The sequence below is a fragment of the Colobus angolensis genome, unplaced genomic scaffold (assembly GCF_000951035.1).
Source record: "Colobus angolensis palliatus isolate OR3802 unplaced genomic scaffold, Cang.pa_1.0 Scaffold316, whole genome shotgun sequence".
Classification (NCBI taxonomy): domain Eukaryota; kingdom Metazoa; phylum Chordata; class Mammalia; order Primates; family Cercopithecidae; genus Colobus; species Colobus angolensis.
The window spans coordinates 991,163-1,014,448 of NW_012116444.1; the positions used below are offsets into that span (position 1 = coordinate 991,163).

General features: G+C 51.7%; 1 protein-coding gene across 2 annotated transcripts in view; it reads left to right on the forward strand.

The window, feature by feature from the left end:
- The first annotated feature begins 8,971 nt into the window (after positions 1-8,971).
- Positions 8,972-23,286, forward strand: part of SLIT1 (slit homolog 1 (Drosophila)) — a 198,246-nt gene continuing 183,931 nt past the window's right edge. For both annotated transcript variants that reach the window (XM_011951197.1, XM_011951198.1), the window contains exon 1: positions 8,972-9,414. In XM_011951197.1, the coding sequence (XP_011806587.1) occupies positions 9,218-9,414 (197 nt within the window). In that variant the 5' untranslated portion in view covers positions 8,972-9,217. The remainder of the gene's footprint in view (positions 9,415-23,286) is intronic.

Genomic DNA, 23,286 nt, shown 5'->3' on the forward strand with positions numbered 1-23,286 from the left:
ATGGTCTTGATCTCCTGACCTCGTGATCTACCCGCCTCGGCCTCCCAAAGTGCTGGGATTACAGGCTTGAGCCACCGCGCCCGGCCATATTTACTTTTTTGAGACAGGGTCTTGCTCTGTTGCCCAGGCTGGAATGCAGTTGTGTGAACACAGCTCACTGCAGCTTTGACTTCATGGGTTCAAGCGATTCTCCCAGCTCAGCTTCCTGAGTAGCTGGGGCTACAGGCGAAAGTCACCTTGCCCAGCTAATTTTTATATTTTTTGTAGAGATAGTGTTTCACCGTGTTGCCCAGGCTGGTCTTAAACTCCTGAGGTCAAGTGATCTGCCTGCCTTTGCCTCCCAAAGTGCTGGGATTACAGGTGTGAGCAACTGCACTTAGCTCATAAAGTGCTCTCATTTGTACTACCCATTCAATCCTCACACTGGCCCCAGGAGGTAGATCTTAAATAAATGCATATTTTACATCTCAGCTCTGCCACTTATGTGCTGTGTGACCTTGGGCGAGCTCCCAAACGTCGTTGTGCTTCCAGCTCCTTCTAAGTTTCTTGGGAGTGTTAAATGATTTAATAGGTAAAGGTCTTGGAACAGTATGAGCCCCTGAAATTTATAGGTACAGTGGAAGTGTTTGTTAGTTGGTAGGATTATTCTTTACAGACAAGGCCCCCAAAATGCAGGTGGATTAATGAGCTCACTGATGCCACATTTTTGTCATCTTCTTGGACTTTGGAGGACTGAAAGCTGACTCCGATGGAGAAGGAGATGCAGTGGAGAAGGGGATACGATGGAGAAGGGGGTGCGATGGGGAAGGGGATGTGATCGAGAAGTGGATGTGATGGAGAAGGGGGTGTGATGGAGAAGGGGATGTGATGGAGAAGGGGATACGATGGAGAAGGGGGTGTGATGGAGAAGGGGATACGATGGAGAAGGGGGTGTGATGGAGAAGGAGATGCAGTGGAGAAGGGGATACGATGGAGAAGGGGGTGCGATGGAGAAGGGGGTGCGATGGGGAAGGGGATGCGATGGAGAAGGAGATGTGATGGAGAAGGGGGTGTGATGGAGAAGGCAATGCGATGGAGAAGGGGGTGCGATGGGGAAGGGGGTGTGATGGGAAAGGGGGTGCGGTGGAGAAGGGGGTGCGGTGGAGAAAGGGGTGCGGTGGAGAAGGGGATGCCATAGAGAAAGGGATGCGGTGGAGAAGGGGGTGTGGTGGAGAAGGGGGTGTGGTGGAGAAGGGGATGCAGTGGAGAAGGGGATATGATAGAGAAGGGTTTGGCTCTATGATGGGCTTCCAAACAGGGTCTCTTCCTTCCTACCTGCCATGGGAGGCAGAAGGGGCTGAGGCAGAAGACAGTTAGCAGAGAGATCATAGATCATATCTCATGCCTCAGCTTAAATCCCTGGATGACTTCCCATTCCCCTTTGGTGGGATGGGGTTGCTGACCTAACCCCGCATGAGGAAAGGCTTCTTGAGGAGTTGCTGCTTAAGCTGAGACCTGAAGGGTGCGGGGGGCCATGCCAGCCATTATATTGGGAAGACCATTCTAGGGTAGGAACCCGCCTGCACCGAGTGTTATGTGCTTGATAAACTGCGAGAAGCCTGTGTGGCTGAGGTCCCGTCCTCTCTGGCCGGTTTCGGGGCACTTGTCAGGGTCATGTAATTTTCTGTTTGTTTGACTGTCTTTCCCCAGCACACACAGCATGTTTTGAGGGCGTGAGGTATTGTCAAAAATCTCTTCCACATTTCTGTTTCTGGCCAAGAAGACATAATGGGACAATTTTACCCCTCCTGGCTTAAACAACTGAAAAGCCAGGGAAAAATGGAAACAACTGTTATGAGACACTAAACAATGGGTAGTGTGGGGCAGTGTTTTCTGAGAGAGGGGAAACAAGTGGGATGAGCCCTGTAATTGCCTGGCTTACAGCCTGGAGAGAGTTTCCAGGCCACAGAGCAAGAGGGGGACCCAGGTGGAACCGGCATCAATCTGAATGGAGGAATTGGAGCTGAGAGTCCAGGGAGGCCAAGGTAGCTCAGGTTCCCACGGAAGACAGGAGAGGAAATTGCTGCACAGAGAGAACGAGCAGCTAGAGATCTGCCGATGGTTCTTCCCTGCTGTGCCACCCTCTCCCCCCTCAGTCTGCAGCTGAGAACTGATCAGTGCCTGTGTGTAAACTATCTGAAGGTGGGAAAGTTCCACCCAAAAGGAGCAGGCAGAACAATCCTTGGAGTTCCCACAGGGTTGGGATTAGCTGGCATTCCCACCAGCCAGAGCAGAAACCTCCTAATTCACAGGGCACTGGGGAGAGCTTTCAGAAGGGTAGGGAAATCAGCCTTTGACTACAGGCTAGTCCTGGTCCTGCCTAAGAAAGCTTAAAAACAAGCCTCAAAAGAATCCAACTGGCTCCGAGCAACTTGACTGTGTTCCAGGACAAAGCTCAAGAATATTTTTTTAAACTACAAGAATATCCAGCACCCAACAAGGTAAAATCCACAATGTCTGGCATGAAATCTATAATTACCGGGGTACAAAGTACCATAGCTCCCCTTTATCCATGTTTGCACTTCCTGTGGCTTCAGTTATCTGTGGTATAGTGCAATAAGATATTTTGAGAGAGGGGGAGGTAGAGAGACCACATTCACATACCTTTTATTATCGTATATTGTTATAATTATTCTATTTTTCTTATTAGTTATATTGTTAATCTCTTACTGTGTCTAATTTATAAATTAAACTTTATCAAAGGTATGTAGATATAGGAAAAACATAATAGGGTTTGGTACTATCCTTGGTGTAGACATCCACTTGGGGTCTTGGACAATGTTTCCCTATGTAGATAAGGGGGGACTACGTAGTAGGAAAGTATGATCCATAATGAAGAAGAAAAGCAATCAATCATTTCAAACCCAGAAATGATACATATAATAGAACTGGTAATGTAGTTATTACAACTATATTCCATATGTACATGAAGGTAGAGGAAAATATAAGCATGTTAAGAAGACATATGGAATATTTAAAAAAAAAAATCCAAGTAGATTTTCTAGAGATGAAAAGTACAATGTCTGAGATAAGAATTGTACCAGATGGGGTCAGTACGGTGACTCATGCCTGTAATCCCAGAACTTTGGGAGGCTGAGGTGGGCAGATCTCTTGAGATCAGGGGTTTGAGACCAGCCTGGCTAACATGGTGAAACGCCATCTCTACTAAAAATACAAACATTAGCTAGGTGCAATGGCACATGCCTCTAGTCCCAGCTACTCGGGAGGCTGAGGCAGGAGAATCGCTTGAACCCGGGAGGCGGAGGTTGCTGTGAGCTGAGATTATGCCATTGCACTCCAGCGGTGACAGAGTGACACTCCATCTCAAAACAAAAAACAAAACAAAAAAAACTTACCAGATGGGATTAACAGCAGATTAGATGTTGTAGAAGAAAAGATAATGAACATGACAATACACCAAGAGAAACTCACCAAAATGAAAGAGAGAAACAAGATTAAAAAAAGGAACAGGGCATCATCCATGGACTATGAGACAACTCCAAATGGTCTAATTATGTATAAATGGAGCCCCCAAAAAAGAAGAAAGAGAGGAGGGAACATAAAAAAAAGTGAAGAAATAATGGTTGAAAACCTTTTTTTTTTTTTTTGAGACAGAGTCTCGCTTTGTCGCCCAGGCTGGAGTGCAGTGGCCGGATCTCAGCTCACTGCAAGCTCTGCCTCCCGGGTTTACGCCATTCTCCTGCCTCAGCCTCCTGAGTAGCTGGGACTACAGGCGCCCGCCACCTCGCCCGGCTAGTTTTTTGTATTTTTTAGTGGAGATGGGGTTTCACCGTGTTAGCCAGGATGGTCTCGATCTCCTGACCTCGTGATCCGCCCGTCTCGGCCTCCCAAAGTGCTGGGATTACAGGCTTGAGCCACCGCGCCCGGCCGAAAACTTTAAATTTGATGAAAACTGTGAACAAGATACAAGAAAGCCAATGAACCCAAAGCACAGATCTCTTCTATTTCCAGTGCGTGGCTCTCAGCTGGCATGACATCAATGTCTGATGAATAGATGAATGGTTGCTGTCAGTGCAGGCTGTCTCCCTGCTTTCTCCCTTTCTTTTCCTCCTCTTCTCCCACCCCAGCACCCACTTTGCTTCTCTCTTGCTTCTAGTACTTCTATTTACCAGAGTTATCTTGGATGCCTATGGTGGTCTCTGGGCTATAAAAGCCACTAGGAGCTTGTCCTTGCTGTAGGCTTTGCCACTGAGAGCCTCCAATAATTCAGCCTCCTCCAAATTTGAGCATAGCCAGGGGTTTAGAGATTAAAGCTAAAATATCATGAGTCCTGCCGGCACAGACTTCCTGGGGACTCCTGTTTTCGTAGTTCCCCTGTGGTGGCAGGGGCAGGAGGAGTGCCAAGGATGGACTGCATGCTGTGTTCTGCCTGGGCGTGTGGCCTCATTCATGGCCCACCTCTGCAGCTTCTTTGCCATGTGAGGTCAGGCTGGTTGCTTTACTTCTCTGGGCTTCTAACTGTTTACTGGTGCCTGGATTTGATCATTTTTTAATCCCCTTCCAGCTCTGACATCTTATACTTCCCTGCCACTCTCCCTTGACCATCTTTCTCTTTGATGTGCCTCATCCTTGCTAATGGTGTGTGGAACCTGGAGAGGAGGAAGGCAGGTGGGCCTGAGACCCATTGTCCCTACCAGGCTCCTTCCTTCAGTGGCTCCCCAGAGTTTTCAGTCTAATTCCAAACTCATCACTCAGCACACCAGGCCTTGATTCTTAGAGCACGGTCTCTGAAATCACCTGCATCAGAATTAGCACCGCCTGTAATCCCCCATCCCCAGCTTGTTAACAGTGAAGATTCAGATTGGGAAGGTTGGGGATGGGTCACAGGAATCAGCGTGTATGATAAGCACCCCAGGGGGGGTTAAAATGTATTGGTAGGGGGAAATTAGCTCATTCTACACAGGGTAAAAAATATGAACAAAGGCTGGGTGTGGTGGCTCAGGTCTGTAATCCCAGCACTTTGGGAGACTGAGGTGGGAGGATAACTTGAATCCAGGAGTTTGAGACCAATCTGGGCAACGCTGGGAGACCCATCTCTACAAAAAACAAAACAAAACAAAAAACAAACAACAAACAAACAAAAAACAATTAGCCAAGTATGGTGACACGTGCCCGTAGTCCTGGCTACTCGGGAGGCTGAGGTGAGAGGATCGCTTGAGCCCAGGAGTTGGAAGCTGCAGTGAGCTGTGATTGTGCCACTGGACTCCAGCCTGAGCAACACAGCATGACTCTATCTCAAAAAGCAAACAAACAAAAAAAAACCCAGACAGTAGAAAACAAGCATCTGCTGCAACTGTCTCCTTGCTACCTCCCAAGTCACCTCCCTGGAAGCACCAGATTCCAGAGACACTGGTTCCAGAGGTAGTGCATTTCCAAGCACATGCATACGTAGACACGTGTTTGAGGACAGGGCCAGGCCAGGTGATGCTAAAAGCCCAGTGAAGCCAGAGAAAGGCTGCACCAGGGCCTCTGGGGTGTGTCCTCATTACTTCCGTAACCTCCATCTGTGCTTCCCACCCGAATCCCCTGCCATGCTCCAGCCTTGCTGGACGTGCCCCAGCTCAGCCATTGAGAATGCTGCTCCCAGTCTGTGTGACTTGCCTCCTGTACTTCTCTTTGCTGAGAGAGCCTTTCTTCCTGTTTTTTGCCCAAAGAATGCCTATTTATCCTTCAAGACCTAGTTCAAGTGCCTCCTCTTCCAGGGAGCCTTCCAGCCCCACTCTGTGCCCTCACTCTGGGTTCTCTGCAATTCCACATTCGCTGACACCCAAATGAATATGCTTTCCCGCTTCCTGTTTCTGTGCCCCCACTGGACAGTGAGCCCACTGAGGGCCAGGGCCATTCTTGTCCCCTGTTGAATTGCTGAGTTCCAGTACAGCATATGTAGTACACAGATACTCCGTGAGTGGTGTTTATCTGATGTCTACTTAGCAGGCATTCTGTCTCACTTTTGCCTTTTGCAGCTTGGAAATCCACCCCACAGTGCTCCTCAGCCTCACCCAGGCTCTCCTGCTTCCTGGTGCTCCAGAAGGGGCTGGTGGAGGCGGGGAGAGGACCCTGTGCAGAAGCCATAAAGAGAGCGCTCTCTCCTTGAATCACACGTGGGAAGTGGCCCTCAACTCCCAGCACACATGGCTGAGAGGACTCAGAGGGGACTCACGTCACTGGGCTGGGGAGACTCAACCCCAAATTTCCCTTCCAGGAGGTTGCCCTGCTGGCGACAGGTGAGCAGGGCCGGGCTTGGTAGAAGCAATGTGCCAGGCCTGCCTCCTCCCCACCCGTGCAGTGGGAGCAGGTGGCCTGGCTGTAGGGAGGGGGTAGGGAGACCCAAGATGGGGAGGGGCATGGGAGAGGAAATTGAAAAAACAGAGCGGGGCTTGGGGGTGTGCGGCCAGCCAGGCGGTTGTTTAACAAGTAAATGTGCCGGGCACGCTAATGAGCTGCGCTCATTCATGGTGAGCCGCCTCCTGAATCGGGGAGCTGGCCAGGTTCTGGGGTGGAGGAACCAGGGACCGGAGCCAAGCTGGGGAGCTGCCCGCTGTTTGGGCAGGGCCTCCCGTGATGGGCTGTCGGGGGAGTCTTTGTCCTGGGTCTGGGGGGCTCCTTCCTTCCCTCCCTTCAGAGGAAAAGCCAGGCTTTGCCAGGCAGCAGCAACTCAGCCCAGGACCTGCTTGGGATTCACTGTCCAGGCTGGTCTGGAAGCTTCTAGGACAGGGGCTGGTTCTCAGGAGCCACAGGCACGGCTGATCTTGCACACTCCCACCCCTCCTCACACCCTCTTCACACCCCTTCACTCTGTCACTCTGAGGACTAAGGGGCATGTCACCCGGCTAATCAACACTCTCTCCCTTCTCCACATGAGTCTTGGCTTCGAAGGGGCCCTCCAAGGTCCTGGGACCGGGGAGCTACTGCTGCAGCAGAAGGCTGGGGACCAGATATCTTCAACAGCCTAAGTGCTGTCTGTGACAGGCCTACTAAGTGCCAGGTGCTGGGGTGTGTGTCTGGGCGAGTGAGTGAGGATGCCAGGAGGTGGGCAGGGTTGTGGGGTGTGGAGAAGCAGCTGCAGGTGCTAAGAGGGGATAAACAAAGCAGCAGGCACAGAGGAATGTTACTCTGTCTGAGGCTACCGGGAGGGCACGGATAGAGGGGCTGGGGCCCCATGGAGCAGGAGCTGGTGAGCTGCAGGGCAGGGGCAGCCCTCTCAGACTCCAGCCTGGTTTGTGGGAAGCTTCCCTAATATCCTACCACATAGGCACCCCTGAGAAAGCCCTGCGCCCTGAGAAACTGAACTGATGTTCAAGAACCTGCTGCCCAGATGGAGGTCATGGACAGGGATGTGTGAAAACTTTCAAAAGAACTGTCAAAAGCCCATGAAATCAGCTGCATAAATTGTAACATACTGTGCTATGACAGTAGAGAGACTGCAAATTTTTCATCAACATGGAAAAGAAAAACAAAGAAAATGCCTGAGGCTTGGGTACCTTGTGGGTAAGTGTTCAACCTTGTGGAGTCCATCAACATCCTCCATCCCCACCCCGCCCAGCACTCTCCCCACCAAATGCATCCATGCTGTGTCTGGACCCCGGCCACTCCTGAGACGGGAGGTGTTTCTCGGGCTACCCAGCAGTGTCCTCTTGCCAGGCAGCCTCACATCGGGGCGCCGACTGCTGGACACTGCCCCAGCGAGCCACAGCTGTCCTTAGCTTTGAGGAGATCTTTCATCTTTTCTGGGGTTGAGGAGAATTCTCTCGCCACCTGGATGTCCTGTTCATGCCCACGTCCACACATGCCTTACAGTGAGGAAGGTCCCTACCCAGCTGGGTGTGAGGCCTGGGTCTGACGGGGGTGGCCTGTGGGGTTCTTTCTCAAGCAGGCTGCCCAGCCCTATGCCAGCCCTCTCTGTCTCCTTTGATGACAAGATGGAATATTCATTTTCATCTGTTTCCACCTGTCAGAAATGGAGGAACGCCGGTGTGAATGGAGGAAGATGTTTGCTAGATTTCCAAGTCTCCTTAATGTCTCGTCCCTCTCTTCTACAACAGGGGAAGAAGCCCGTGTAACTGTATGGTACAAATGTGCCCTGCTGAGCAAGTGTCCCAATCAGAGCCATTCTCATACTGGGCATGGGGCTGGCTTGTTACCCTCTGAGAAGTGGGTGCATGGTGGTAGGAAGGAGACTGTACTTGGCCTAGAGCTTTCGTGGAGCGCCCCCCGCCCCCGGTTCCGCCCCTGGCAAAGCTCCACCCTCAAAGTCCAGGCTAAGTAAGGTTGGTGGCTTGAGGATGCCATCTGGGGCACAAGCACAGGGTTTCCTTTAACCAAGAATTGGCATAGCGAGTCAGGTGGGGCCTAGAGGCCGCTGCTGCCGTCGGGGGATGGGGGAAACGGGTCTGACCCCGCTGGAAGGCGTCCAAGCAGCAAAATAAGACCTCCCTCCCACCCTGCAATAGCAGCTGGGGCCGCGGGTGCCGGGGTGCATGCGTCTAAATGTGTGCATCCTCGCTGTGTGTGTGTGTGTGCGTGCGTGTGCGCGCGCGCGTGTGTAGACAGCCAGGACTTGGCAGGTCGAGCCACACCCCCTCTTCCCTCCTCTCCCCTCCCCCGCAGCCCCCTGCCCGCTGGCGGCGCCTCGGAGGTTCCACCTTTGAAACTAGGCGGCTTGCAGCCGCCGAGTGGTCGTCGGGAGAGGGGGGCTGCGGGGGGAGGGCGGGGAGGAGCCCGGCCCTGGATGTGTGCTTTTCGATTGATGGATGACTGCCGGGTGGGAGCGAGCGCGCGGGTGTGTGTGTGATCGTGTGTGTGTGTGTGTGTGTGTGTGTGTGTGTGTGTGGTGTGCTCAGGGTGCGTGCGCGCGCGGGGCCTGCCCATTTTCCTCCTCGCAGCAGTCAGTTGGGAGCTGGAGGGAGGGAGAGGGAGACGCAGGCGGCGAAACGGCAGAGGAGCCGAGCGCCCTCCGCCCAAGGCGCCCTCCCTCCGTCCGCGCAGAGGCGCCGTCGCTTGGAGGAGTAAGGTGCCTCCCAGCCCGCAGGGGCGCCGCGCGCAAGCCCGCAGGTTGTTCGGTGGCTCTGCCCCGGGACTGCACCTGGAGGCGGCCCCGGACGGGGATGGTCAGCGGCTACCGCCGTCTGGCTCGCGAGCGGGACGCGGTGAGGGCACCATGGCGCTGACGCCCGGGTGGGGGTCCTCCGCGGGGCCGGTCCGACCGGAGCTCTGGCTGCTGTTGTGGGCAGCCGCGTGGAGCCTGGGAGCCTCGGCGTGCCCCGCCCTCTGCACCTGCACCGGAACCACGGTGGACTGCCACGGCACTGGGCTGCAGGCCATTCCCAAGAACATCCCGCGGAACACCGAGCGCCTGTGAGTATGGCCCCCGCCCCTGGCTCCCTGGCTCCGAGGTTGCCCTCCAACCTAGACGCAGTTCCGGACTTCGGGGTGGGGGCAGGACCACTGGGCCCGCTTGGGCTCTGCAGCCCACAGACCGGTCAGTTCTTGCCGGGATCTTTCCCGAACCAGGAGCCAGGAGCGCTGTGGTTTCCCCTTCCCTGGGATTCAAAGGGCCCTCGGCGGTTTGTCAGCTCCGGTCCTCACACCTGCACCCTGCATTCCGCCCGCCCTCCCCACTGCGCCAGCGCTTTATTCCTCCAGGGTGCCTGCGAACTGGTGCCAGAAAGCCTTCCTTGCACCCAGGAGGGACACTTCCCACACTCGCCAGGACAATGTCTCCTTTTGGGCACATGGGGCTACGGCCGCGTTCTGAGCCAGCTGCGCAGATTACCGCTCCCAGGGCTTGCTCCTGACGAAGGGCAGCAGGGTGGGATGGAGGCGAAGTTTCTGGTCTGCCCCTTCTTCTCCATTGTTTGCCCCAGAGCCTTGAGAATTCTTCCCTTGCAGGTGCCACGCATTGGTCCTCTACTCACCCGCCTCCCTCCCCACCCAGTCATCCCCAACGCAGGCAGACAATGGGACCTGAGGGCTTTGGGTATGTGGCTTGGGGTTTATAACATTCAGCACCCGGAAAGGGTAGGTGTGTCTTGGATGGAGAACCGGGTGGATAATGCCAAGAGGTCAGAAGCTTGGAGAGGGGGGCCCAAGGTTAAAGATATTGACCATGACAAGTCACATAAAAACAGCATTTCTCTTCCCCTGTTCTCTCTCACTCGTAAATTCTTGAGGAAACTTGACCCTTTTCTAGACCCACTAAGCTAGTAGAATGTGTGTGTGTGTGTTTGCGTGTGTGTATTTACAGACCTTTATACTTTGTTTTCTGAGTCTTCTGCATAATGTGTTTCTGTGTCAATTCCTAGTATTAAGGGGCCACCTTAATAGTGTGAGGCCATAAGAGTCCCCGTAATGGGCTGTGTGTGTGTAGATTTTGGTCACATGCAGGGCCTTTGTACTGCTCGCAGAGGTGACTGCACCAGGAGATTTTTGAACAGGGCTTTGGAGAAGGCTGCTGGCTCCTTTGAAACCTACCTACTCCTCCTTCCCACACTCCTTGGTGATTGCAGTGGCTCTCAGGAAAGGCGTGCATATTTTGATAACTTTCTAGCACATTTTCATGGCCCCCAGCTGGTCAGAGACAGAAATCTGACCCTGAGGAGAGCTATCTCCTGAATCAGACTCTGTACCAAGGCCAGCAATCAGTGAGCACATATTTGCCCCAGACTCTTCTTGGCTGCATCTGAAAAATTTCTGTGGAGGCTTCAGAGAATTTGCAATCTAGATGCAATCTAGATGGTGTGTGTGTGTGTGTGTGTGTGTTGCATGTGTATGTGTGTGTGTGTGAATGCTTGTGTGTTACAGGGCTAGGGAAAGGTAGTACCAAACTGAGTTTCCCATGGGCAGCGTGTGCATTATCCTGTGTGGACCCGGAGAGGAACTGAGGGTCAGAAATCTGTCCAGAGGACCTCTGTGGTGGCCTGGTCACCCTCCATGCCTGTCCCCTCTGTACCTGCTCCCTGCTCCCCTTGCCTTGTCCACCGGAGTTTCTCCTGAAGCTGCTACCCTGGTTGCAGCCTAGATCTAAGACACATTAGCTCCTCTTCTTTGCTTTTGAATCTTGAGTCTTAAAGTCATCTCCTCCATCCTTACTCACCACCTTTAGTGTTTAAGACTTCCACAAACTCTTTGGCTCTTTTGTGATCAGAGTGAGACGAAACAGAGTAGTACAGAGGAAAGAGGTGGTGTTCTGGGAGCTATACTACCTGGGTTCCAGCTCTGTCACCTATTAGCTGTGTGACCTTGGGCAAGTTACTTAACTTCTCTGAACCTTAGTTGCTTTCCATCAGGAAAATGGGGCTGAGGCTACATAAGGTATCTGGTTCTTGTGAGGATGGAAGATCCTGTATGGGAAGTGCCTGGTACCTTTTAATGCTCGCTAAGTGAGAGCCATTATTACGATAGGATAGGGAGGGGAATCTCATTATTTTAATTCAGCAAATGTTTCTGAGCCAGGAACTGCCCTGGGTGCTGAGGCATCAGCAGGGAGTGAGCCCATCCCTGTCCTCAAGGGGCACATGGTCTAGAGAACTGGGCGGAGGACCTCTAATGGTAAGCTCTCAGAAGAGGGCCAGGCAGCCTCAGGGAACAGGCTGTGGGAACACTGGGGTGAGAAGCCCTTTTCCAGGGTGAAGGGGTTTCTCAGAGGATGGGCCACTTTATCAAGGTTGCTTTGGATTTTGCCAAGCACAGAGGGCAGGCAATCTAGGCAGAGGGAATAGCTGGGCTCCAGGCCCAGCACATTCTGCTGCTTTTCAGGTCATGGGGCCTGCTTTCTTGCAGACCTCTTTTTTTCCCCCTTTTTTTGTAGAGATGAGGATCTAGCTATGTTGCCCAGGCTGGTCTCAAATCTCTGGGCTCAAGCAATCCTCCTGCCTCCGCCTCCCATAGTGCTGGGATTACAGGTATGAGCATAAGCAAAAAGCCAGCAGGTGTGAGCATGAGCCAAAAGCCTGCAGGTGTGAGTATGAGCCAAAAGCCTGCAGGTGTGAGTATGAGCCAAAAGCCTGCAGGTGTGAGTATGAGCCAAAAGCCTGCAGGTGTGAGCGTGCCTGGCCTGATATGGGAAGATGGACCAGCTTGTCCCTGGGGCTGAAACATGCTGTGGCCAGTGAGTGGAGTGGGACTTGAGGCTGGAAAGAGACGTTGGGAAGGGTCAGGAAGCCTTTCTATATGTGAACTTTTCCTCTGGAATTCCTAGTTGGAAGCCAGAGGTGAGTTATCCTGGGGAAGTGGAGCAGGTCTGATCTCTGCCATGTGGGCAAAGCTTCCTGGACTGGGAAAGTGCAGGGAGCCTGCCTGTTCTCCAGGCAGCCCCTGAAAGAGCTGCTCGAAGAGGAAAAGAACATCTTGAAAGAGGCCTTGGTAAGAGCCCAGGCAGACTCAAAATAACTGTGGCAAATGCTCTCTCTAATCAATATGAGTGTCATGCAATATCAGAGCCTGAAACAGTGGCTTCTTCTGAGGCTGTGAAATTTTTATGGACTGCAGCTGTGCATTTGCCTGTTGTCCTTTGGGCAGTTTCTGCGGCAGCCTGTGAGGCCTGGCAACTTTATGATCATATATTCTTTAACTCTGGGTCCAGGCCTGTCCCCCGAAATGGAAAGAAATTGTCATTGGTTTGCTGTGGGGATTTCGGGGAAGAGGTTGTGTAGGCCCCAGAGCTGCTGAGGAAATTGTTTCAGCCGGAGGGGCTGTGGGGCTGGTCAGCTGGGCAGGGAAGGGGTGCTAAATAATTCACTGTAATGAACAATTAAAATACAGAGCCAGGGCTGGGAGAGGCAGCAGAGGAGGCCCAGGAAGCTTCCTCTCTTTGTACTGCCCAGGCGCAGAGGGACCCAGCCATGGTCACCGTTATTTTTTTTTCTTCCACAATGACCTTGACTTTCAGTTGGACTTGATTTTTAATTAAAAGAATCTTTTAACTAGAGTGTCCAGGAGAGTGCGAGAGTACAGTATGTGTGGACATCGCTGGGTCCCCCAACCCTCGGCACATTGGGTATTTGAGGCCTGTGGAAGATTCCCCTTGTGGGTGCAGAGAGGGGAAGTTGCCGGAGGGAGGCAGGCAGGGCCTTTGGGGAGGCCTACTGTTCTCTCTTTGCCTCCAGGCCCAGCACATTCTGCTGCTTGTCAGGTCTTTTTTTCCGTTTTTGTAGAGATGGGGATCTAGCTATGTTGCCCAGGCTAGTCTCAAACTTCTGGCTCAAGCAATCCTCCTGCCTCAGTCTCCCAAAGTGCTGGGGTTACAGGCATGAGCCACTATGCCCAGCCTTGCTGTCCTCCTTATGTGCCCTTCCCTCCTTGCCAGTTGGCCCACCCTGCCCTATCTCCATGCCTGCTGTAGAGGCCTGGGAGGCCCTCTCTAGACTCAGCTCCCTGAGCTCGAGGTCTCATTTAACAGGGCTGAGTGGTCACACAGAAGGGAGGCTGTCCAGGGCACCTGAGGCGGATCCTCTGGGGAGCCTGTTTGAAATTCCAATAATAATTGTATGGTGACCTTGGTAAATGAGGTCAGGGGCCACTGCAGCCACATCTGCCATCAGGGCCTGGTTGGATCTGAGCAGGCCACCATGGTCTCCTGCAGCAGAGACCTGAGCTGTGCAGGGGAGGTTCCTCCTGGCAGGGCAAGAGTCCCCTGCTTGCTTAGGCTTTGGTGTGGTTGCCAGCACACTGGCTTATTGCTGGGCTCTGAATGACTGGTGTTAGGACCCCCATGCTGTGCCTCTCCCTGCTCTGAGACCCAGTTTCCCCATCTGTAAAAGGGGATGATGACAGCTGTGCAGGTTGATAGTGAGCAGTAAGTGAGGCAACGTGCCACACTTGGCACATGGCTGGTGTTCGCCCTTGCCTCGGCCTCTGGGGCTGATGACACCTGCTACCTCAAAGGGCCTTTGCACTCACTCATGCTACGGTTGTGAAAATGCTTTGTGATTCAATCATTAGGATATTATTGTTATTATTTGGAAAGCTCAAGCTAGAGGCTCAAGGGTTTGGGTGGGGCAGAAGAGAGCTCGGGAGGTAAGGATTTGAGCGCTGGCTCTCTTGCAGTCTGTCTGCTTAGAGCACAGTCTGTCTATTTAGAACACTCATTTACCTTTCCTGGGCATCTCTGCCCCTTTCCCTCGGGATCTGGAGACAGAGTGAGGACCGTATGCAGGGCGGGTGGTCGTGATGGCAGGGCTGTGAAGCCAGACTGCCTAGGTTTTTAACCCCACTCTGCCACCCAGCAGCTGGGGAGGCCTTGGGCAAGTGATGGGGTTTAATTCCCTCATTCAACAGATAGCTATCTATTGAACGTCTGCATTGTGCCAGATGAATAGTGCCGGACAGAAACACAAACCCCAGTTTTAGTCCAGCAGGGGAGATAGAGATGAATGACATAATATAAGAATAAGCACATAACTGCAAGCTGGGATAAGTGGTCTGGAGGAAAGGGCGACTTCTCAGAACCGCATTTCCTTGCCCATAAAGTGGGGATGATGATAGGGCCTGCTTCAAAGGGTGGTCATGAGGATTAAATGCGGTAATGCTCGCAGAGGCGCTTCGCACGGGGCCTGGCAGACAGCAAGTGCCCAATAAATGGTAGTATTATTATTGTTATTAAGGTGACAGAGAATTGCAGGGATGTGAAGGAAATTTGGGCGTCACGCTGGATCCCAGGGTGGCCTTCCTCTTCCTCATCAGGCAGCCGATGGGAACCCTGGGGCACAAGCAGGGGGTGGGGGCTGATGTTCCTCGGTGCCCCTTCTTGTGCGGGGCAGTCGGGGTGTCGGTGGCCCAGGCTGCCCGAGGCTGCCAGCAGGGGCGGCCGTGCTCTTTTGGGGCTGGGCCGCTCCTGCATCATTGGGAGCAGACGGGTGCTTGGCGGAGTTGCCGCCTCCAGTTCTGTGCCGGCATTAGCAGCTCGGCGGGGCTCTTGCTTAATGGGATTTTCTTCCGAAATGCTGTAATTATCGCCATACAAATACTTATTACCCAGAGCAGATGACGGCCGGGCCTTGGGCAGTAGCCAGGGAGCTGGGCTGTGCTGGGGGGCGGGGAGGGTGTGGAGAACTGGCTCCTCTTTTTGACAGAGCTTATGACCCTCTCCTCTCCTTTCTGGAACCCAGCCTGTGGCAGACAGACAGCTGTTGGGCACCTGCAGGGTGCATAGAGTCATTGAGAGAGGCCTGAGGAGCTTTCGGCCTGGTGAGGGAGAAAGAACAAATGTGTAAGGATGTCCGTAGAGGCGAGGAGCACAGTGGCTACCAGCCCAGGCTTCAGTCCGAGAATGGCCCAGTTTGAATCCTGGCTTCATCACCTACAAAGAGATCTTAGACAACTCACTAGCGGCTCAGCTTACTCATCTGTAAAATGGGACCAGTGGCAGCATTTACCTCGTAGGCCTTGAAGTTCAGATGAGATGATTTTTTAGAGACAGGGTCTCACTATATTCCCCAGGCTGGTCTCAAATTCCTGGGCTCAAGCAATCCTCCCACTCAGCCTCCCGAGTAGCTGGAACTACAGGCATGCATCACCATGCCCAGCTAATTTCTTAGTTTTGATAACTGTCCATGGTTATGAAAGAGGTTAATGCTAGGGAAAGCTGGCTTAAGGCAGCAAGAATAAAGATGAATAATTAGAATAGAGCAATGCCTGGCACATAGTCAGTGCCCCATCAGTGTGGAGATCAGTCTGATGAGAGCCGCTCGATGGCAAGGAGGGATTGGATTGTTGCTGTGTTGTGGAGGCAGGGTTTGAACCGGGGCTTGAAGACCGGACAAGACTTAGGTTAAGTAGTAAGGGGAAGTGAGGGTAAGGGAGTTTGGTAGCATTCAGAAGGTATGTGCCATGTATTTGGGAAGGAGAGTGAGAAGCAGACCCCCCTGAGGGGGCGAAGATTTGTGTTGGTGAGTTCTGGGAGAGGAGATTAAAGAAATGGGTGGGCACCTAGGCCATGGGGCAGGGAAATGGGAGTCCTCAGAGGGGGTGTGTAAAACTTTTTATTAAATTTTAAAAAACAAATAAATGATTTTTAATAAACTTATGGTCTTGTGCAAACATCACAATCCAATTTGCTTTATCATAATCTCACACACACACACACACACACACACACACTTTCTCCTCTCTCTATCACACACACTCATAGGTAATTTTTTTCTGAACCATTTAATAATAGCTTGGAGACATTGTAACTTTTTTCCTTTAAATACTTGGTGGGTGTTTTCTAAGAACAATAAGGCTATCAACATCAGAAAATTAAATATCGGTGCAAAACTAAAATCCAGAATTCACATTCAGTTTTTATCAATTGCCAGGATAATGTCTTTCATGGCTGTTTTTTCCCAGGTCCACAATCCTGCCAGAATCACACATGGCATTTAATGGTCATGGTCTTTAGTGTCCCTTAATTTGGAAGAGTTCCTCAGCCTTTCTTTGTTTTTCTTGACTTTGACGTTATTGATATATGCAGGCTGATTATTTTGCAGAATGCTCCTCAGTTTGGCTTCATTTGATCTTTCCTCACGGTTACATTTGGGTTACGCATTTTTGCTGGGAATGCCAAATAATGACTCCGTGTCCTTCCTGGTGCACCATGTCAGAAGGCGGGTGATGTTGGTTTGTGCCAGTATTGGTGATTTTGTCTTTAATCACTTGATAAGTTGATGTCTGCCAGGCTTCTCTGCTGAGAGGTTGTTGTTTTCTTCTTTGGTATTAACAGGTAATTTGTTGGGGGATTGTTTGAAGCTAGGTGCACATTCTGTTTCTCATCAAGTTTTCATCCCCCTAGTTTTAGCATTCATGATGATTTTCAACTCCATCATTTGTTTCTATTAGTTGACTTTCTACCGTAAGAAAGAACTTTCCCTTCTCCCTCATCTGTTTTGTTATTTTTATTTTTTGAGATGGAGTTTTTGCTCTGTTGCCCAGGCTGGAGTGCAGTGGCACAATCTTGACTCACTGCAACTTCTACCTCCCGGGTTCAAGCGATTCTCCTGCCTCAGCCTCCTGAGTAGCCGGGATTACAGGCACCCACCACCATGCCTAGCTAATTTTTGTATTTTTAGTAGAGACGAGGTTTCACCATGTTGGTTAGGCTGGTCTCAAACTCCTGACCTCAGGTGATCCACCCACCTTGGCCTTTCAAAGTGTTGGGATTACAGGCTTGAGCCACTGCACCAGGCCTGCTTTCCTTCTTTTTTATGGTTTCGTAGTACTGTGTAGTGTATATGTACCACATTTTCTGTCTTTCTTTCTTTTTTTTTTTTGAGACGGAGTCTCGCTCTGTCACCCAGGCTGGAGTGCAGTGGCGTGATCTCGGCTCACTGCAAGCTCCGCCTCCCGGGTTCACGCCATTCTCCGGCCTCAGCCTCCTGAGTAGCTGGGACTACAGGCCCCCGCCACCATGCCTGGCTAATTTTGTGTATTTTTAGTAGAGACGGGGTTTCAGCGTGTTAGCCAGGATGGTCTCGATCTCCTGACCTTGTGATCTGCCCGCCTTGGCTTCCCAAAGTGCTAGGATTACAGGTGTGAGCCACCACACCTGACCCACATTTTCTTTATCCAATCCACTGTTAATGTCCTGCCACCACCTTGACTTTAACATGGTTAGACTGATTTTGGACTTCTGACTTCCAGAACTGAAAGATAATACATTTGTGTTACTTTCAGCCACTAGTGTATGGTAATTTGTCACAGGAATCTACTACAGTCATAGAGTTCAAAGCTATTGCAGAGGCCAAGATATGAGGGGAAGTGAGTCTGGACCAAGGCAGAGAGAGCAGAGAGAGTAAGTGGGAACAGCATGGCGGACTCTGAGGCTCGAGCCTGAGAGAGTGATCTTGGGACTGGAATAAAGTTGGAAAAGGCCGACTGATCCTGGAGGAGAAGTTGTGAATTTGGCTTTTGCCTGTTTTCTTTGAATTGCCACTAAAAATCTACGTGAAAAAGATGGCCCCAGAGGTCGTGATGGGGAAGGTTACTCTGGAGAGAGAGATCGGGGGAGCCTCAGGGGAAGTGCTTCAACCTATGAAGGCAGTGGAACAGAAACTTTGGTAGGAATAAGGATCTCTTGGGAGGCTGGCACAAAATGCAGATTCCCAGCCCATCCTAGAGGTGCTGGCTCTGTAGATCTTCAGCAAGGCAATTCCAGTGATTTGGATTCTGGAGTGCCCAGGACACAGTTTAAGAAACACTGCTTGGTGCTGGGGTTTCCTGGAGAAGAAGGCAACATCCTTCGAGGACTTACACACATTAGCTCCCACCCACATTAGAGGGCAGGAGGAAGGGAAGGCGTCGAAGGAAGAGATGGTGGAGAGGCGGGAGGAACACCTGTCCTGTGTTTGACAGTGGGGAGCACTGGCTACATGTTTGTGGATTTGAACCTGGGCCAAGTGGTTATTGCAAAGGCCAAAGAAGGAGTTTGGCGAAGAGGAGGAGGGTTAGCAGCGTGGAGAGCATTCAGTCTGTCTGAGGAGGAGGTCCAAGGAAAGCTTCTGGAACATGAGATCAGAGGTCACTGGTAAAGTGGGAGCAGTTTCCTGGGAGAAGCAGAAGGCAGGAGGCAGATCGCCGGCAGCGAGTAGGTGGTAAGGAAGTTTGCAGAGGAGAAGACAGGCATGGGAACTCTGAAGGGGAGCAGGCTCAGGAGAGAGTTGCTTGCAGCATAGAGGCAGGTGGACTGGAGTCTCTTGGAGAGGGAAGGAGGGAGCCAGGGGTCTTGGGGAATGCGGGAATGGGGAGGGCTGATGATGGGCCAGAGAAGGACAGAAGCAGAGAGAGGTGAGAGGGAATTTTGATGGTGGCTGTGGTCGTGGTCGTGGCTTAGAGCCCCTCCCTCTCGCCGGCCTCAAATGAGCTGCTTTACCAGAGTTCCCTCTTTTACTCCTCATAACACTCCTGGGAGGAAGGTATTACTCACCTCTGCTTTGCAGATGAGAAGAAGGTTCAGAGAGGTGGAGCCATCTGCCCAGGGTTGAACAGCTGGCTGGTAAGTGGTAAGCTGAGATTCCCTGAGTCTTGAGGCTCTGAGACGTGCCTGTGTTTAGTTTTTAAATTTGGCTTCTGCTCTGTAGTCTTAGTGAGGCCTGACTTTATTCACTCATTCCTTCATTATTTGCCAGACATTCATTCAGTATCTACAAAACACCTGCCAGCTGAGCGCTGGGGCTGTAAAGGCAAATTGGCCATGATTGATTCCTGCCTGCACATGTTTGCTGGGTGGACCCAGGTTGCAGGCTGGTATAGGGAGCAAGGTGTCTGGTCTGGGGTGGAGAATGGTGAGCAGAGTTGGGCAGATTCAGGGAGGTGGTGGTGCAGGAGGAGGTCAGTGGTGGATGGCCTCCCAGGGGCCTGCATGGATAGAGAGCATGGAGGCCTAGGGGCTGTCAGTGGAGCCCTGGCTGCAGGGCTGTGGTTTGGGGGTAGGCCGCAGACCTGGGAAGGGGATTGGCAAGAGCAAGGCGGGGCCTTCAGAAGTGAAGGGATTGGGGTGCACTTTGGGCCTCAGGATAGAATCCCATGGAGTTGGGATTAAGAGCTGGGCCCTGACTACCTCCCACCCGCTAGGATTGCGACTGTCAAAAAAACAGAAACTAAGTGTTGACAAGGATGTGCACGCTGTTGGTGGGAATGTGAAACGGTGCAGCTACTGTGGAAAACAGGATGGTGGTTCCTCAAAAAATTAACAATAGAATCACCATATGACCCAGCAATTTCACTTCCAAGTAAATACCCAAAAGAACTGAATGCAGAGTCTCAAAGAGATATGTGTACACCCGTGTTCAAAGCGGCATTATTTACAATAGCTAAAACAAGGAAGCGAGCCACATGTCCACCAACAGATGAAGGGATAAACCAAATGTGGTCTCTATATATAGAATAGAATATGATTCAGCCTTAAAAAAGGACATTCTGACACATGCTACAACATGGAGGAACCTTGAGGACATTGTGCTGGGTGAAAAAGCCAGTCATAAAACGACAAACACTATGATCTCACGTATCTGAGGTACCCAGAGGAGTCACATTCAGAGACAGAAGGTAGAAGGGCAGTTGCCAGGGACTGGTGGAGAATGGGCGAGCTCTGTAGCATAGAGTTGCACTTTGCAGGTGAAAAAGTTCTGGAGATTGGTTTGCACAACCGTCTGAATATATATATTTTAAAGTAGTACAGTGCACTACAGAGCTAACTATGCACTTAAAAATGATTAAGATGGTAGATTTTATATTATGTATATTTTTACCACAATTGACAACTAAATTTTTGTTTTTAAAAAAGAGCTGGGTCCTGGGGTCAGATGTGCCAGAGCTCAAGTCCTGCTCCTCAACCAGCTGGGTGACCTGCAACAGGTCATCTAAACTCTTTAGGCCTCAGTGCCCTCATCTGTCAGTCAAGACTGATAAGGAGCCTCTGAGCCAGGTACCACTGTGAGGCTTAAATGAGCTGACTTGGTTGAGATACTACTGTAGCAATTGCTGTTTCTCCAGCCAAGGAAACAAGATGGGTCCCCAGGAGCCCAGGCGCAAGGGTGGAGTGGATCGATAGCAAATGGGCCCTGGCATGGGGTCCCTGCCTCCTCCTCCTTGGGGCTTCCCCACTGATCACATGTCAGAGGGTGGTCCCAGGCTGGAGTTGGTGTCTGGCTGTGGCTCAGACTGGTGGGTTGGAGGACTGGGATGCTGGGAGCCCTGGCTCCTCACCTACTGAGGCCTGAGGATGTGGGGAAGGCCCAGCTGGCTGACGGGAGTGCGTGCAAGGCCTCGACCATGGTATGCCAGCAGCCCCTGGGCAGGGTTGTTCTGGCAGCCTGTATTCAGTGAGCACCTACTATGTGCCAGGTATCCTCACAGGTGCCGGGGATACAGCAGTGAGCAAACCAGCTGCGGCCTCTCCCTTTACAGGTAGCTGGGAAACTGGCCTTAGACAAAGGACTTCCTATTGACCTGCAACTCCGATGGCTGTCCGAGCTCCAGAGGAGATAAGTGGGCACCTGGGCAAGCTGGTTTAGAGGAGGACGTTTGACTGGAGGCCTGAAAGCTGTTCGGACAGGGAGCCTGGTGCATGTGCTGGGGGCAGGGGAAGAGCTTGCTGAGCTCTAGGCTGCTCCAGGCCAGAAGGAAGCACTGATATTGAAGGGAATGGGGGAGCAGAGTGGAAGCTCTGCAGCTGGGGGGCTAGTATTTTCCTATTAAAGGGCTGAGGAATAATTATTCTTCTACCCCGTAGGCCAAGGCAGGCTGGCCAGAGGCCTTCGCCCTTCGGGAGCCACAGCTACCCTTTCCTTGGGCTCACTCTGCCCTTCTGGGCTCAGGTCTCCAGGACTTCAGAGTCCTCCAATACCTGCCAAGGCTTGCAGCTGTGCTCAGGGATCCCTCTGTGACCCCCTCCTTCCCCATCAACCTCAATTCCTGGAAACCCCAGGCTGTACCCGCTGGGGCCTCAGGCCCTCCTGCCTCACCGCTGCTTGAGGCCAATGCTGCCTTTGCTCAGATCCTCGTTACCCCCACTTGAGCCTGGGAGGTCAAGGCTGCAGTGAGCTGTGATCATGCCCCTGCTCTCTAGCCTGGGCTACAGAGTGAGACCCTGTGTTAAAAAAAAAAAGGGGTGGAGCTGGGATTCCAGCCCAGGCCCGTACCTTCAAGGCCTGAGTTATTTGGCCCAAACACTGAACCACTTGGATTGGCTTCCCAGCTCTGACACTCAGCCTGTAGGCTCCATTTCCTCATTTGTAAGGTGATGCAAAAGACGCCTACTTCCAAGGGATGTTGTAAGAAGTACGTGGAGCTCATGTTTATGAAGCAGCCAGGCCAGTGCTGCCCCGTGGAAGGGACCTGCCCCATTCCACCGGCTACCCTGGCTCTCCTGAAGACTGAGACCACCCCCGAGCAGGAGGAAGACAACCCGTCCTTTCCTCTTTCCTCCTGAGGGTGTCTGGAATCACCCAGCTGTCTCACTTAGCAGCTTGGACCCTAAGGACGCGATTTCCTTGCTCATATTGGGCTCACTTATGAGAATGGAAGGACCTGGAAGAGAGGAGGTTGTTGGTAACATGGGAGCATCCTCTGCGTGGAGCTTTTTTGGGGTGATGTCCATCTGGGGAGAACGTTTCTTTTTCTCTCTTTCTAAATTTCTCTCTGTCTCCCTCTCCCTCCCTCCTTTCTCTCTCTCTCTCTCTTTCTTTTTTTCTTTTTCTTTTAACAGGGTTCTTGCTCTCTTGCCCAGGCTGTAGTATAGTGGTGCAATCATAGCTCATTGCAGCCTCAACCTCCTGGGCTCAAGTGATCCTCCTACCTCAGCCTCCCAAGTAGCTGAGATGACCATGCCTCGTTAATTAAAATAAAACTTTCTTTGTAGAGATGGGGTCTTGCTATGTTGACCAGGATGATCTCAAGCAATTCTCCCCTCTTGGCATCCCAAAGCGCTGGGATTATAGGAGTGAGCCATCATGCCTGGCTGGGGAGAGCGTTTCTTAATGTGTGTGTGTTTATTTTTGGAGTAGGGAGACAAAGAAACATGGAAAACCCACTCAACTAATGCTATTTAAAATGTCAATTTTAATGCAAATTCTTTCCTGTATTCAAGAAATACTTATTGAAACATCTATCATGTGCCATGTTCTGTGTTGCACCCTGGGTGTACAATAGCAATAAAACACAGTCTGTGTCCCCAGGTTGCTTCTAATCTCATGTGGAGGCTGGGACATCAGTCAGGGAATCCTCCAAATCAGTATAAATTGACTCTGACTCGGGGAGAGGTGGCTCACGCTTGTAATCCCAGCACTTTGGGAGGCCGAGGCAGTTGGATCGCTTGAGGTCAGGAGTTGGAGACCAGCCTAGCTGACATGGTGAAACCCTGCCTCTACTAAAAATGCAAAAAAATTTAGCTGGGTATGGTGGTGGGTGCCTGACACTAGCTTGAACTTGGGGAGGTGGAGGTTGCAGTGAGCTGAGATTGCACCACTGCACTCTGGCCTGGGTGACAGAGCAAGACTCTATCTCAAAAAAAAAAAAAAAAAAAAAAAAAGCAATTGGCTCCGATTTGTGCCACAAAGGAGAGGGTCAGGGTGCTCTGTGGGCCTGTGATAGGAAGGTTTGCCAATTGGAGTTCATAGGCAAAGAGGAAGGAAGGAGCATTCCAGGCAGAGGGAGTAGCAAGTCAGAAGGAACATGGGGCGGGCTGGGTTGTTGGGCACAGAACAGACCACTCAGGAGCTTGTAGTTCACGGTAAGGAGTTTTTTTTTTTTTTT